At 42.9% G+C, this 17388-nt stretch overlaps 1 protein-coding gene across 5 annotated transcripts in view; it reads left to right on the forward strand.

The window, feature by feature from the left end:
* The first annotated feature begins 306 nt into the window (after positions 1 to 306).
* The window catches only part of YAE1 (YAE1 maturation factor of ABCE1), a 44935-nt gene continuing 27853 nt past the window's right edge, over positions 307 to 17388 (forward strand). For 2 of the 5 annotated variants that reach the window (XM_089315653.1, XM_089315654.1), the window contains exons 1-2: positions 307 to 476; positions 2476 to 2597. In XM_089315653.1, the coding sequence (XP_089171779.1) occupies positions 348 to 476; positions 2476 to 2597 (251 nt within the window). In that variant the 5' untranslated portion in view covers positions 307 to 347. Of the gene's footprint in view, positions 477 to 2475; positions 2598 to 5844; positions 9130 to 14450; positions 14825 to 17388 lie in introns of those variants that run through there. The other 3 variants (XM_089315652.1, XM_002713767.6, XM_089315651.1) reach the window with 3 other exon arrangements.

The raw sequence follows: 17388 nt of genomic DNA on the forward strand, positions 1-17388 counted from the left end.
TTTGGGCAGTACTGGCTCAACCGCCTTGAGTGATTTTACAAAAGGAGCCTCTCCCACACCCAGAACACTGCAGTCTACGACAGGAATGCGGGGTCTGATCAAGGTCACGCCCCAGCCGAGGAAGGAATCAAGGTGCACACGGACACACTGTGTTAACTGACTTAGTCCCAAAGTCCGCGAGTCCAAAAGCTCTGGACGTCAGGCTGGACAGCCCGCAACCACGACGGATCGCCTCGGCGCACGCGCACCCGCCCTGAGCGCCAGGAGCGCAGTCTTCGTCCCGCCCCTCACACCGGAAGGAGTCGCGGGTGTTTCCTGTTGCCTGCGGCTCCGTAGCCATCTCGGTGATGTCGTGGGTTCGGGCTACCCCCTCGGTCCAGAGCCCGGCCGAGGAGGGGGACGTGTTTGATGAGGAAGCTGACGAGTCGCTCCTGGTACAGCGGGAATGGCGGAGTCACATGCAGAAACGAGTGAAAGTAAAGCCGGGGGAGGGGGGTGGGAAGGGTGCGGGGACCCCGGGGGGTGCCGGGCTGTGGTGGAGCGGAGCCCCGAGTTTGTGAAGAAGCCGGGCCCACCGTGGTCCCAGTGGTCCCAGTCTGGCTAGCGCCGCCGTCCTTACCCTTTGCCACGCGGTGCGCCCCGCGTCCCGCCAGGATTTCCCAGTGGGTTGCTTGGAAGCGGGTGAACCCCAGAGACGCGTTGTTTGAGCGCTTGCGGGAGGGCGTTGGAGAAGCGGGACGCCCACCAAAACACATGTTGTCCACACTTGGAAGCGATTGCTGTCTGATGATGATCACAGGGAAGTGGGTGGGGGAGAGACATACCAATACAGTGATTACTTGACTGCTGATTATGGCTGTCAAAGGACGCGCATTCAGGCTTCCACGGGCAGCTTGAGTGGGTGGGGAGCCCAGAGTTAGGAGTGTTTTAACCAAGATACACGAAAAAAGTGAACTTTACAATGTTAAAGGCAGTAGGAGAGGGGTCGGGGCTGTGGCATAGCGGGTAAAGCCACCTCCTGCAGTGCCCGAATCCCATATGGGAGTTGATTCGAGTCCCGGCTGCTCCACTTCTGAGCAGCTCTCTGCCGTGGCCTGGGAAAGCAGTAGAAGATGTCCCAGGTCCTTGGGCCCCTGCACCCACGTGGGAGACCCAGAAAAAGCTCCTGGCTTCGGATCAGCTCAGCTCCAGCAGTTGCAGCCATTTGGGAATGAACCAGCTGATGGAAGATCTCTCTCTGCCCCTGCATCTCTGTAATTTTGCGTTTCAAACAAACAAGTAAATATTAAAAAAAAAAAAAAGGCAGTAGGAGAAAGCTAAGATGGAATACTGATGACCAAGTAAGGGAATATTAAAACCAATTTTCTTCTTATTTGTTGGATGTGAATTATTCATGTCTAATTTTATTTGTTGAGTCTAAGCGTAATTTCCAGATGGAGTACTCAGAGCTTAGTACTGGGTGAAGACTAAATGGTGGGGGTTGCTTCCACTTACTATATTTGCCAGCCATTAAATTGCTCCTAAAGCTGTATTGGGGATCTGCCCCAAATTAATGTTTCAGCAAAACAATATTTGCTTAGTTCAGCAACCACGTTGTCAGTTACAAAAAGTTTTATGTGACGCTAAGGCTGGACCAGTCAATACTGCCACATCTCTCTCTTTCTCTCTCTCTCTCAGAATTTATTTATTTACTTGAAAGACAAAGTTACAGTTACAGAGCAGAGAGAGAGAGGTCTCCCATCTGCTGGATCACTCCCCAAAAAGCCCCATCAGCTGGAGCTGGGCCAATCTGAAGCCAGGAGCCAGGAGCTTCCTCCCAGTGCAGGGTCCCAAGGTCTTGGGCCATCTTCTACTGCTTTCCCAGGCCATAGCAGAGAGCTGGATCGGAAGTGGAGCAGCGAGGACTCAAACCAGAGCCTGTATGGAATGCCAGCACTGCAGGCAGCCACTTTACCCCCTTTTCCACAGTGCTGGCCCCAATAATAAGCATCTTTTGAGTACTGTGACATACTTGGGACATGCAGAACAAAGTTTCTGTCCACAGAGAATTTACTTGGATTTCAGGATCAAGCAAAATTTCTAAAACCAGGCTTCTCACTTTCCTTCTAAAACAGTTTTGCCTTTCCTTACTTTGTTCTGTCTCCTCACCCACTCACACCTTTCCACTCAGTTGCCAGAGGGCCAGACATGTAAGTTTCCATGTTTCCTTTCTGTGAAGACATTGCTAAAACAGAGGTGTTAAAAACTGGGTGAGAACACACTTCAAAAGTGGGATAAGGAACAATAAACCGGTAATAAATTTTTATGAGGAACATAACCTGCATTGCTTGTGGGGCTATACCATATTATTTTCAAGAATGCAGTAAAAGCCAGTTTCATCAGTTTTCTAAATTGGGTCTGTGCCTTTCTAGAAAAGCCTACATATGGTTCACTTGGTATTAGTTACAACTGTAGTTGTTCATTGCTTATTTTTAGGAAGGCTATAGAGAAGGAATCGATGCTGGCAAAGCAGTTGCTCTTCAACAGGGCTTCAATCAAGGCTATAAAGAAGGTGCAGCAATCATTGTAAACTATGGAGAACTCAGAGGAACACTGAGGTAATTCAGAAATTTAAATGCTGAATCTTTAATATTACAGGATGATTTTTATGAATATTAAAAATAAACATTTAAAGTGCTTCTTTCTGCTGTTGAATACACAAGAGTGTGGAAAAACATAGAATGTTGCCTTCAAAGAGTAAAAATCATTATCAGCTCATCCATTTTAATATGTGAGCCAGCTGTTGTCCCTTTTTTGGGCATGGAAACAGTAAGAGGGTGTGTACTCTTTGCTACCAGAATTACTGCCAGTCTCTAATTACAAGATCTTCAGGCTTTAAATAAAACTTTTAGTACTTGCACATTTGGCAGAACCCAATATGACAGACCTCTAAACTAGAAGTAGATGGAAATTGTAGTGAGTAATAAAGGTAAAATGATTCCATGTATTGTAGTCCTTAACATTGAATACCTGTCGGGAAGCCAGGGCAGTAACAGCATATGGCAGAACCAAATGATCAGATGGAGCTAAGACCTGACAGGTCTGTCCTCCTTGATGCTTTAGACTGTTGTTTTTAACTTATTTATTTACTTAAAAGGCAGAGTTAAAGAGAGGGGGAGAGAGAGAGGGGGAGAGAGGTGGAGAGGTCTTCCATCTTCTCGTTCATCCCCACAGAAGACCACAACAGCCAGCACCTAGCCGGGCCGAGGCCAGGAGCTTCTTGCAGTCTCCCACATGTCTAGCAGGGGCCAAAGCACTTGGACCATCCTCCACTGCTTTTCCCAGGCCATTAGCCAGGGGCAGAATCAGAAATTGAGCAGCCAGGACTTGAACCGGCACCCATGCCCCTGTGGATTGCAGGCATTGCAGATGGCAGCCGTACCTGCTACACCACAATGCCAGCTCCTGCTTTATACCTTTCAAGCTGTCCTCTGGAGAGAAAGCTGCTTTAAAGAATCACTAATAATTTTAGAAGCTAAAAAATTAGTAAAACAAAGCAAAAAGTTGTGTTTGGCATTTTAGAAAAGTCAACTAGAACTAGAATTAATTTTAATTCATTAATTAAGTCACAAACTAGAATTAGTATACTATAGTAGGATATTGATCAAGTGTTCATCTTCACATCAAGTTAAATTAATCTTTTATAAGCTTAGCTTACTGCTGAATTTTTAAATATTTATTCATTTATATATTTTAAAGGCAGTGTGAAAGAGACAGAGATGTACCTACCATCTGCTGGTTCACTCCCCAAATGACTGCAACAAGCCTGGAGCCAGAAACCACATCCATGTCTCTCACATAGGTTTCCGGAGCTCAAGCTCCTGAGCTATCATCTACCACCTCCCAAACACGTTCACAGGGAACTGAATTGGAAGCAGAGTAGCCGGGACTGCAAATGGCACTACAACATGGGGTGTGGGCATCCTAGGCATTGGCCTAACCTGCTGTACCACAGTGCCAGCCCCACTGCTGAATTTTTTTTTTTTTTTTTTGGACAGGCAGAGTGGACAGTGAGAGAGAGAGACAGAGAGAAAGGTCTTCCTTTGCCAGTGGTTCACCCTCCAATGGCCGCCGCGGCACCACAGTGATCCGATGGCAGGAGCCAGGTACTTATCCTGGTCTCCCATGGGGTGCAGGGCCCAAGGACTTGGGCCATCCTCCACTGCACTCCAGGGCCACAGCAGAGAGTTGGCCTGGAAGAGGGGCAACCAGGACAGAATCCGGCACCCCGACCGGGACTAGAACCTGGTATGCCGGCACCGCAAGGTGGAGGATTAGCCTAGTGAGCCGCGGCGCCAGCCCCTGAATTTTTGTATATCAATCAATTCCATTTGTAAAACATTACTTTTCATAACAACCGCTATTTTATGACATGATTATCTGAACAATCTGAAATACTTAAAAAAAATTTGACCATAAAGTAAAAGTAAAGAAAATATTAAATCTAATAGGACTAGAAGAATTTTTACCTTTTTCAAGAAAATAGTTTATAATCCATCAAACAATAACCTACTCTGTAACAAACCTGAAAAAATGAAATATCTTTAAAATTCTTTTTCACTAGCCTTCAGTGTAGATGATAAGCAACTATAATTGGTCTGGGGTGCAACCTGGGCCTCCATAGGTTTAAAAGCTGCTCAAGGGGTCAGCACTGTGGCGAAGCAGGTAAAGCTGCTGCCTACAGTGCCAGCATCCCATGAAGGCAGCAGTTCAAGTCTCAGCTGCTCCACTTCAAATCCAGCTCTCTGCTATGGCCTGGGAAAGCAGTAGAAAATGGCCCAAGTCCTCGGACCCCTGTACCTGCAAGAGAGACCCAGAAGAAGCTCCTGGCTCCTAGCATCAGATCAGTGCAGCTCTAGCCATTGCTGCCATTTGTGGAGTGAACCAGCAGATAGAAGACTTCTCTCTCTCTCTGCCTCTGCCTCTCTCTAATTCTGCCTTTCAAATAAATAAATTAATCTTTAAAAAAAAAAAAAAAAGCTCAGATGATTCCAATGTATACCCAAGACTGAGAATCTCTAGTAGCTGTCCTTAAAAAGCAAACTAGTTTTTAGTTTTTCTCATCTGTCTCCAAGTTGTAGCCCTTTTCTTTTCTTTTTTCTTTCTTTCTTTTTTTTTTTTTTTTTTTTGTTAAAGATTTAGTTATTTATTTGAAAGTCAGAGTTACACAGAGAGAAAAGGGGACATAGGTAGAGAGAGAAAGAGGGGTCTTCCATCTGCTGGTTCACGCCCCAGATGGCCTCAATGGCTGGAGCTGCACCAATCTGAAGCCAGGAGCCAGAAGCTTCTTCTGGGTCTCCCATGTGGGTGCAGTGCCCAAGGACTTGGGTCATCTTCCACTGCTTTCCTAGGCCATAGCAGAGAGCTGTATCGGAAGTGGAGCAGCCGGGACTCAAACCGGCGCCCATATGGGATGCCGGCACTGCAGGTGGCAGCTTTACCTGCTATACCACATTGCCAGCATGTAGCTCTTTTCAACAGAAGTTAGGTAGTGATAAGAAGAAAATCTAAAATCAAGAAAGAGGATGAAGGGCTGTGAAGGAGGCATTATGAATTATAAACAGTTTATGATATTAAGTCCAATTGTTGAATTTCTATTGAAAAGTGGTATCCCTATATATTTTAAGTCCTATTTTATCCTCATTATATAACTGATTTGACTTGTATTATCATTAATCCATTTTTACATGGTGTTTTCTGGAAGAGAAACATGTAGGGCTAGCATCAAGCATTCTAAAAGCCTGTGTTTGATTTTTTTTGTTTTTTTTTTTGTCCTATTTAACTCTTGTTTGTGTTTTCATTCAGTGCTTTGCTCTCCTGGTGTCACCTTCATAATAATAGTTCAACTTTAATCAGTAAGATAAATAATCTTCTGGATGCAGTTGGACAGTGTGAAGAGTATATGCTCAGACATCTGAAATCAATCACTCAGGAGCCCCACGTTGTAGACTTACTGGACTCTGTTGAGGACATGAACCTCTGTCATGTAGTTCCAGCTGAAAATAAGATTGATGAAGCTGAAGACGAAAGACTTCATGAAGATAGTGCTGAGTTTAACAAAAACTGTAGCAAGAGTTCTAGTGGGATAAATTGTGCATATTTAGAATGTTGTAGAACCCAGGAGCATGCACATTCTGAAAACCCAAGCCTCACTTGGATTTTAGAACAGACAGCCAGTTTAGTAAAACAGCTTGGAGTATCAGTAGAAGTATTACAGCACCTCAGGCAACTATAACAATTATCATCATTTTCCTAATGAAAATAATGTGGACTGCATTTTTTAGAGCATTGTGTCCTAACAAGGTAACCAAAATGTGAAGTGGTTTCTGCACTGAACACTTCACCTGTCGGATTATCCTTCACAGAAGGTTGAAATGTCTTCAATACTGACACTATTAAATATAACATACTCCTTTTTCTCTGTCACTGGTAGTTTTTATTTAGTTCAAGATATATTGGGGTCAGTGTTGTAGCACAGTGGGTTAAGCCACCACCTGCAACGCCAGCATTCCATATGAGCACCAGTTTGAGCCTCAGTTGCTTCTCTTCTGATCTAGCTCCCTGCTAATTTGGGAAAGCAGCAGAAGGTGGCCCAAGTGCTTGAGCCTCTGTACCCATGTGGCAGACCTGGATGGAGTTCCAGGCTCCTGGCTTCAGCCTGGCCGAACCCCAGCTGTTGCAGCAATTTGGGGAGTGAACCAGCAGATGGAAGATCTCTATAACTCTAACTTTCAAAAAACTAAATTTAAATGCTCAGAATTCTAGTTAGCATTGTCATTTTCAAAGTTCTGATCAAAATCAAGCATTTTCAGACTCACTAGTTAAAATGAACAAGAATCAGACATTTTATAAGAACCTAACCCTATCTGTCCTCGTCACTATCAAGTGGTCAGGACCTTATCACCAGCTAGCCAGCATAAACTTAAAAATGACCTAATGAATAATATAAATACAAATACATTCATACATATATATACACACACACACACACAGGCATACATGTATATGTGTGTGTTTATGAGTACATGAGAAACTGAGGCACTTTATACTGCTGAAAAATGATTAAATCAAAATGCTGAGATTCAAGTTTCATGTTAAGGGCATCCAGTTTCATGAAAAGTACAGAAAATACATTTCATGTTCAAGTCTAAAGAAATGTTACTTAGTTTTTCCAAGTAGTAAGGAGTTAGAAGTGTTGCCTAACATGTCAGGTTATTTCTAAATTGAAGTTTTTCTTCATGTTTGTATAAGCATAAAACACTGAAACCATGGCCTTCTGTATTTCTTTGAATCAGTATTAGTCACGCAGACAAAACTAGGTGAAAATTTTTTTTTACTCTACAACGTAAGCCCATCAAAACTAGGAAAGATGGGGCCTGTGCTGTGGCGTATTGGGTAAAGTAGCCACCTGCAGTGCCAGCATCCCATTTGAACACCAGTTTGAGTCCTGGCTGCTCCACTTCCGATGCAGCTCTCTGCCGTGGCCTGGAAAAAACAGTAAAAGGTAGCACAAGTTCTTGCGCCCCTGCACCTACATGGGAGACCAGGAGGAAGCTCCTGACTCCTGCCTTCAGATCAGCACAGTTTCGGCTATTGCAGCCAGTTGGGGGGAGTGAACCAGCGAGTGGAAGACCACCCCCCTCCCCCGTCTTCTCTCTCTGTGTAACTTTCAAATAAATAAGTGTTTTTTTTAAAATCGGGAAAGAATTTTTCATCACTGTTCACCTGCAACACAAATTTCAGAAGCAGCCAGAGTTCCTTTTTGGTAGCTCGAATTGCTGCTTCACCAGCATTGGTATCTTCCATCTGTGCTCGCAGACAGACATACTGAAAGAGAATCTGACAAAGTAAGTCTTTTCAAGAAATTAAGAAAATTTACTAACATTTTACAACCTTCCTCAGAGTTCACAGGACATTAAGAAATTGAAGCAACAGATTTGAAATCTTAATGCCATGTGATGTTTCAGGATTTACCAAAACATGCTGAAAATATTAAAGTGACAGTTGAGGAGTAGACATTTGGCATCAGAGGGCCTGGTCCTGGTCCTGGCTCCGCTTCTGATGCAGCTTCCTGCTAATGTGAATCCTGGGTGGCATCAAATGATGGCTCAAGTGCTTGGGTCCCTGCAACTCATGTGGGAGACCCAGTCTCCTGACTTCAGCCCGGCCCAGCCCTGGCTGTTGCAGCATTCTTGGGAGTAAACCAGCAGATCTGTTTTTAAAAAGTGACGTTTGACAGCTGGTTAAAAAGTTCTTACATCTCTCCAGATGTAGACACTTTTCGAGATTTACTAATTCATTTCGTTGTATGTGCCCATGTTTATGGATGCAGCCAAAATCTCAAATCCACTTGGTAGCTTGCTGGCAGCCCCTAAAGTCTTGAGGTTGCCCTGCCCTGCATTATTAGGTATGAAAAACCCGTTCCTAGTAAAGCATCTAAGATCATGCCAACTAGCGATTGAATGGGTGCATCTTGAACTGCTCTCTGGCCTGCCCTAATGAGATTCCTTATTAGCAATTAATTAGGAATTAATAAGATAACACCCTTATGGGGCCAAAGCTGTGGCATAGCGGGTTAGGCCACTGCCTGCAATGCTGGCATCCCATGTGAGTGCCAGTTTGTGGCCCAGCTGCTCACTTCCCATCCAGCTCTCTGCTATGGCCTGGGAATAGTAGAAGATGGCCCAAGCCCTTGGGCTCCTTCACCCGCATGGGAGACCTGGAAAAAGCTCCTGGCTGCTGCCTTTGGATCAGTGCAGCTCCAGCTGTTGCAGCCAACTGGGGAGCAAACCAATGGATGAAAGACCTCTCTCTCTCACTCTGTCTCTCCTTCTCTCTGTGTGTAACTCCGACTTTCAAATAAATAAATAAATCTTAAAAAAAAAAACCTTTGCCACCATTGGTTACATTGGAGTGTTTTTACAGATGTTCAAAGAAAAATGAAGTTAAAAAGACAGCTGAGTTCCTGAGGCCACTGGGATGAAAACATCTCTAAAAATACAGGTTCCTAGACTGCAGAGGAATATTAATGTGTGCATTACATCTGTTCCCCAAACATGAATCTGTACCAGAATAAACGAGTGAACGAGATCTTCCTTGCTGTGTGTCTTTTGCCTTGCTTCATAGTGTAAGCCTGCCAGATCTTCCCATGGTGGTGATGTGGAGGGGGACCCTAAAGGAATGTAAATGGAGCTGGCACAGCCAAAATTTCAAAATGTAAGACTCAGACATTAAGCTGAACAATGTGGCTTCCTTAGAAATTTCACCTAAAGATTTTTAGATGATGACATCTGGGGTTTAAAAAGGGGGAAAGCCCACAATACCCTACTTTTCTGACATCTCAGCTTCTAAGACTGAGAGCATCGTTTTATGTATTTATTTATTTGTAACATACAAATAGAAAATGGGCAGCTGAATTCTACTTTATCTCATTTATAGTCATGCATTACTCAATAGTGGGAATATATTCCAGGAGTCACATCATCGGGTGACTTCATCTTTTTGTGAACATAACAGGGTGTACTTAACATGAATATGATGTCACCAGGCAGTGCAGTCTTAAGGGGCCCCCATTGCATATTCAGTCCACAGATGACCAAAATGGCATTATGTGGCACATGACTGATGACTGCACTACTCAATGACTGCTTTAGTGGTAAACCAAAATAAAAGCCATGACCCGAGTCCAAGTTGTAATTCTCTCTCCGAACTAAGGTTAAAGCTGAGTCTTTAACTTATTTTTAAATTACTCTAAATTTAAGACCAATAAATGAAGTAAATATATGCTGTGTTAGTAAATCACCAACCAGACTTGGTGTGGTACCGAAATTCTCTAATCTCCATCATGAAGATACTTCCCCATAGTTACTTTCCTCCCTCTGCTCTTGCTTAATGCCTTTTCCTACAGACATACTGGAAGAGAAGCCTGCTATTGCTGTCTCAGATTACTTAACCCCCCCCCCCCCCAGCCACTTCAGCTTCAAACTGCCTTTTGCCAAGGTCACTAATAACAAAAGGCACACAAATGCCCATCACTGGCTTGTTTCAGTGCCACCGCTTGTCTTATCTCCAGCACTGGACGTGAACCAACCCCTTCTTTGACAACCCCTTCTACCTCTCTGCAGCAGCACGATTTCTTCTTATCCCTTACTGCCATTTGACTGACTTTCCTCTCTGTTGACCCCTTAAATGTGAGTTCCCCAGAGTTTCATTCTTGAACCTCTTTTTATTTTTATACTCTAGCCAGATGATCTCACCTAGTTCCATGGTTTCAACTCAACTGACAATCCCAAAGCTATTATTTCAACCCCCATCCCTCTCCCAAGCTGCAGACCTAAACTTCCAGCTGTTGATTTCTCATGCTTATCTCAGTGGCTTATCACACGCAGCCTCTCTAAACCTGACCTCATTCCCTTCCATTCCTTTCCAATTCTTTTGTATTCTCAATCAGTTAATGTCATCCCTATCCACCCAAACCTTTCCCATCTCCTCTGTTTTCCATTTGCCATTATTCCCTATTTCCAACTGAGCATTTTCACATCTTCAAAACCTAGTCTAAATCAGGCATCTTATTAATCATCAGATTTTAATTAAACTTTTGTGCCAGACTCATCACCAATATCAGTACCTCTGATCAAGCCCTCTTCCCATTTGTTCTCTCTCAACACCATTATCTTCCTTAAAAAACAACTTCCAGTCTTCTGATTTAAGCCTGGATGTATTCCAGTTTTTCTACTGGATAAATTATAAACTTGCATTTCAGTTCTGGCCTAAGCAGCATCATGAGTCTTGTTTCCCCCCCTGCCCCTCCCCCACCACGCACACTACACTACACTTCTTTATTGATAATATTACAATGTTTTACAGGCAGACTAGATACACCCAACTGCTAATTTTTACTCATTGCTGATTCCTCTGCCCAGAATAATGCATTCTAGATCCTTCTCCAATTCCTACTTATCCTTTAATACCAGCTTAAATTTCACCTTCCTTAGGCAGACCTAGTTGCTCTTTGCAGTGTTCTCTTTGCCCCATTTTGAGTGTCTCATCAAGTTTTTCCAGGAAAGTACCCTATTCAGTGTTACATCTCCAGCCTTTAGCCTCATGCCTTCTACCTAGTTGCCTAAGTAGTGTTTGATGAGGGGGGTGGGGTGGGAATGAATGAATGAATATGCTATCCAGAATTGAAAACAAAACTGGGAGTATAGGATTCTAAAATACATAATATTATATAAAGGAAACAAACCTTTAGGTTTGCCTCTTTTAAACATTTGTTGTTTGTCTTAATTTTGCATGTTAGTAATAAAAACACACATATCCAAATTGTCATAATCAGGGCCAGTGTTGTGGCATAGTGGATTAAGCCTGCAGTGCTGGCATCCCATATGGGTAACTGGTTCAAGTCCCAGCTGCTCCACCTCTGATCCAGGACCCATTAATGGCCTGGGAAAGCAGCAGAAGATAGCCCAAGTACTTGGGCCACTGCACCCATGTGGGAGGCCCAGATGAAGCTCCTGGCTCCTGGCTTCTGCCTGGCCATTATGACTGGGGCGTGAACTAGGAGATGAAAGATCTCTTTCTCTCTAGCTCTGCTCTTCCTCTATGTAACCCTGCCTTTCAAATAAATAAATAAATCTTTAAAAAAAGCAAATTGTCATCATCTTATACCATGCTAAATAGTAACATTAAGATAATAGCATTTGCCAGTTATTAAAAATCATACAAATGAATAATGTTATAATGATGACACTTCAAGAGAAATAAAATTACATTTTTAGAATAGTTTCATGTGTTAAGAAATAAAGTATATAAAGAAACAACACAAAAGAAAAATTACTGGATGGAAACACACCAGTATATTAGCTTCTAGCAGGATGTCTGATGGTTTCTGGTAACAGTAAGAAAGCTGAAAAAAGAGGAAGGGAAAACTAACAACTGACACAGATAGTGATTATACAGGCACTATTCTAACCAACGTACATAGATTAACTTTTTAATCTTCATAACCCTATGCAGCAGAACTATTATTGCCATCCTAGGGATGAAGAAACCAAGGCACCAAGAAGGCTGAATAACTTGTCTACCAATTCATAGCCACTAAATGGCCCAGTTGAGATTTAAGCCAAGGCAAGTGTGGCTCCAGAGTTTCTTCTCAGAGTAGATGCTTACTGAAAAATAACACGTCGGTGCCGCGGCTCAATAGGCTAATCCTCCGCCTTGCGGTGCCGGCACACCAGGTTCTAGTCCCGGTCGGGGCACCAGATTCTGTCCCGGTTGCCCCTCTTCCAGGCCAGCTCTCTGCTATGGCCTGGGAGTGCAGTGGAGGATGGCCCAAGTGCTTGGGCCCTGCACCCGCATGGGAGACCAGGAGAAGCACCTGGCTCCTGGCTTCGGATCAGCGCGATGCACTGGCCGCAGCACGCCGGCCGCGGCGGCCATTGGAGGGTGAACCAACGGCAAAAGGAAGACCTTTCTCTCTGTCTCTCTCTCACTGTCCACTCTGCCTGTCAAACACACACACACACACACACACACCTGAAAAATAGCACAATAGCAGCCTTTGTGTTAGTGGGGGACTATGAACTATATTTGCCCCTTGCTGTTGATTTCTACAATTTTCAAGTCTTTCCCATCAGCAAGTATTATTTTTATAAAATACTTGCTATGTTTGCTGTACATCTAGAAAAATAAATACGCCTCCATAAGTCAGAGGAAAGACTCCCTGTTCCCTAAAAAGTGGTACACAAAGGTGTGTTTAGCAAATACAAAAGCTGAATTTTCCTTGGGTTCCTCAGCCTTTGATGGAAGGCTAATTCGCGTCACTCACTATGTGATCATGTATTTATTTTTCATATGTTCTTATCCAGCACAAAGGGGTGGGGAGTGTGATAGCTCACCACTTGTACTGCTACAGACCTGCCAAGAAGAGCCGAGTCCTCAACATACAACACACTCCATTTTGTTTCACTACAAAAAAAAAAAAAAAAAAAAAAGTCAAATAAGTACTCATCAGAACTGCCCACAGACTGAGTTCTGCAGAAGTTGAATCCTGATGCTTTCATGCATGTTTATTATTTGCAATTCACCGTTTAGAAGACCCTGAATGGATCCTCTTACCAAGGAGCTGTTGAATTAGTTCAAGGCCACAAGGTGGTGCCAGTGCACACTGATGTGTTAGTTCCCTTACTTGGCTTTGTGCCCTTTGCCGGGACTTCAGTCACAAGGACAAGAAGCTAATAATTATCCCTAACACTGCATCAAACATACTGAGTCATTTGTTAGATTAGGTAGGTGAGAAGGATTTTCTGGATGTGTCAACATACAAGAAATTAGGGTGCCCCCCTTTTTAAAGAGGCTAAGTATTTTTCTAAATCAAAATAAGGAAACCTCTTCACAAGAAAAAAACACTTCTTAGTCTCCAAATCTCTGAGATTTGCAACTAAACACCTAGAATCCAAAGCAAACAGCTTTCAATCAGAAACCAGGGAAAATTATAATTTCCCATGCGCAAAGAATCTCTACTTTCCAGGCAGGACTGTGCCTAAAGTGTTTCATACAATTTCAGCCTACCTCCTGCCCACTAGTTCTGTCTCTATCTCTATCTCTACTCTCTTTCTCTTCCTGTCTCTCTCTCTCTCTCTCTCTCTCTCATGACTTTTCAGGATTTAAAAGAAGTTGGATCAACTTTGTTAACCTGTCTCTCTTTTATTGTCAACAAAACTACAACCAACTAGATTTTCCTCACATCAAGAACAATTCATTGCAGCTAATAAATGGCTTTCCTTATTAATTTCAGTCACCAATATCTTTATAATATGACTTTGTTTTGTAAGTATATGATTCTGGATGGAATATTTAGGCATAAATGAGTTGTCAAATCCCCTCTAATAATAAAATGAGTCCTCTCACAACAGTAGTACTAACAGCACTTGCCAATAAAGTAAAGCTTGATTGAAATCAGGGTATAAGTAAATAATATGAAAAAAAAAACTTCCTTTTTCTTGTTTTGAGACATTATAAACCATCTTTCTAAACCATCTTTCTCCCAAAATTCAATCCTAAAATAACCAGAGACCTCCTAACTTGTAATTACAAATTATACCATGAAACATCAAATCATTTGCTTATTAAAAATTAACCATATATTTTTTATCTGTAAGCTGTACTAGAAATTACTACAGTGGAGTTGATTGTAAAAGGAAATGTTATTTAATGCATTGAGACATGCAAATCCCAAGTGAGGCCAATTAAATATATTTTCACTTGAAATCACTTTGTTTTGCTATTCAAGATATCAAATGACACATTATTCGTTTGTGATTTTGAGGTTCATCTGTAGTCTGGAACCCGGCACAGTGTTCATTATGACCTGACCCAAACATCAGCTTAGGGAGCATTTTTCTTTCTGCCAGTGTGCTGGAACCACGGCAGCCGCCATGACAGGCAGCATCGGCAGCACTGCGGGCAGCGATGTGATACTTTGCCCCTCAGCCGCTCCAAGCCCTCCACCTCTCCACTGTGAACATGACACTGCTGACCTCATCACAGGTCGCCTTTGTCTCCAAGGAGGTAACTGAGGGCAACCTTAAGAGAGCCAAGCAAAGGAAACTGCCTCCAACAGATGGTGTTCTGGTGAGTGGAAAAGCCGACAAAGAAACATACAGAAGATCAGTATAGCTTGTGATTTGGTATAGCAAATCAACATTTATATCCATTCACCTACAAATCCCACTTCTAGGATTTTGATATTGGGAAATGAACAAGTGATTAAAAACTTTCAGCACAATGATGTTTGTTTTCACGTCTATGTAGGGTAGAGACAATACTAAAACCTAAACCTAAAATGAACAGCAATAAAAAAATTATTAAATTATATTGACATCCACTCAAAGAAATAGATGCACCCATTACAAGTTATTGTAAGAATATAGAAACAAGGAAAATGTTTATGGCACACTTGTAAGTCAAAGTCACTACAAAATGTTATACACATATATAGACAAAGAATATAAAAAATGTGTAATATGGGACAATGCTGTGGTGTAGTGGTGCAGGCATCCCATGTGGGCACTGGTTCAAGTCCCGGCTACTCCACTTCCGATCCAGCTCTCTGCTATGGCCTGGGAAAGCAGCAGAAGATGGCCCAAGTCCTAGAGCCCCTGCACCCACATGGGAAACCTGAAAGAAGCTCCCGGCTCCTAGCTTTGGATTGCACAGCTCCAGTCATTATAGCTATCTGGGGGAATGAACCAGAGGATGGAAGACCCCACCACCACCTTTCTGTAACTCTGCTTTTCAAATAAATAAATCTTTAAAAAAATGTTATTTTGTAGATAAAAATTGGAAGCTTGTTCTCTGATATGGAAATTGTGCTGATGTAGTAGGATTAGAGGATTTTTTTTCTCAAGAAGGTTCTTTTATGTTATATTATTTTTAATAAGAAAAGGAAAATGTTTGAAAGGTATTAGTTATTTTTGTTTGTTTTTTGACAGGAAGAGTTAGTGAGAGAGAGAGAGAGAGAAAGTTCTTCCTTTTTCCATTGGTTCACCCCCAAATGGCCGCTACAGCCAGCGTGCTGCGCCAATCCGAGGCCAGGAGCCAGGTGCTTCTCCTGGTCTCCCATGGGGTGCAGGGCCCAAGGACTTGGGCCATCCTCCACTGCACTCCCTGGCCACAGCAGAGAGCTGGACTGGAAGAGGAGCAACCAGGACAGAATCTGGCACCCCAACCAGGACTAGAACCCGGGGTGCTGGCGCTGCAGGCGGAGGATTAGCCTAGTGAGCCACAGAGCCAGCCAGTGTTTAAGAACTATTTTGTGCTTAATTCTAAAAATAAAAAAGATGAAAAAAGGCAAATGTACCTAATTTAAAACAGTGGATCAGGAAAAAAAAATCCAGACTCATTCTATGCTCCGTGAACATTTTGAAGTATCCTCATATCATGTTCTCTTTCAAATCTATTGAAATTAGATTATCTGGTAAGGGAGAATTCAACAAGGAATTTTAAAAAGTTTATTAGGTTTATTTTTTCCAATTATATCAAACCTTACATTTATTTCTTGAAATACACATAGTCAACAGTAAATCCCAATGGAAGAGAGAGGGGAATGGAGATGCTGCAAGCCATTCGTTTCTGCCATTAGTGAATTTTCTTATAACTCATCAAAGACTTTTACTTCCACTGATATCAATATTTACTCCATGGCCAGCACCGCGGCTCAATAGGCTAATCCTCTGCCTACAGCGCTGGCACACTGGGTTCTAGTCCCAGTCGGGGTGCCGGATTCTGTCCCGGTTGCCCCTCTTCCAGTCCAGCTCTCTGCTGTGGCCTGGGAGTGCAGTGGAGGATGGCCCAAGTCCTTGGGCCCTGCACCCCATGGGAGACCAGGAGAAGCACCTGGCTCCTGGCTTTGGATCAGTGCAGTGGGCCAGCCACAGTGCACTGGCCATAGCGGCCACTGGAGGATGAACCAACGGGAAAAAAAAAAAAAAAAAAAAAAAAAGGAAGGAAGACCTTTCTCTCTGTTCTCTCTGTCTCTCCCTCACTGTCCACTCTGCCTGTCCAAAAAAAAAAAAAAAAATTACTCCATGGCCAAGCGTTGTTTTTAATAATATAAAAAGAACTATGCATGAATTTCAGGAAATTTTTGCACCAAAACAAAAAAATTCAATTTTTCAAGAACCATCTGAAGTACCCTCTCATTAATATAATAGCTTTGGTTCACCACATTGATTTGATTGTGGCAATAACTTCCATCATGTCTGCCATTATTTTGTACATGTTAACAACATGCATGTAACTCATCTGTTTAGATTTCTTTCTCAGAGCTGTAAAAGCTATAAAATGGAGGGTATGGTAGAGATGCCATGGTTTCTGTGAGGATTACCTGAAATGACGTTTGTAACGTGTGACCTTGGTGTCAGGTACCCAGTAAGCACACACTCACTCTCAAGGAGAACTAGTGCCCTGTGGTGGCTGAGCGTGGTAGCCCCCAACCACATGGTCTGCTTTGAAACAGAGCTCCCTCACGGCCAGATCAGTTCACCTTCCAGGGACGGATACCTCCCAGGGTTGTAGGAAAGAATCAATCAGTCTGTGTAGGCAGAGTGTTCAGAGCGGGCGTGGCTGATAGTCAGTGTTACTAAACATTAGCTACTGTTGTCATCTATTCTCCAGAGCATCATGCCTGCAATTTGGATAAACTACTGCAAAAGGCTCAACTGTCTTTGGACAGTTTCAGTTATCATGAAACTGCTGTGACTCAGACAACAGCCACGCTTCCTCCTGGTGCAGCTAAACATACTTAGCTTGATTTCTTCCTCCTTTATTATTTTAAAAGAAGGAGGAGGG

This window comes from Oryctolagus cuniculus, chromosome 16 (assembly GCF_051225735.1).
Source record: "Oryctolagus cuniculus isolate XC-2025 breed Fujian yellow rabbit chromosome 16, ASM5122573v1, whole genome shotgun sequence".
Lineage (NCBI taxonomy): Eukaryota > Metazoa > Chordata > Mammalia > Lagomorpha > Leporidae > Oryctolagus > Oryctolagus cuniculus.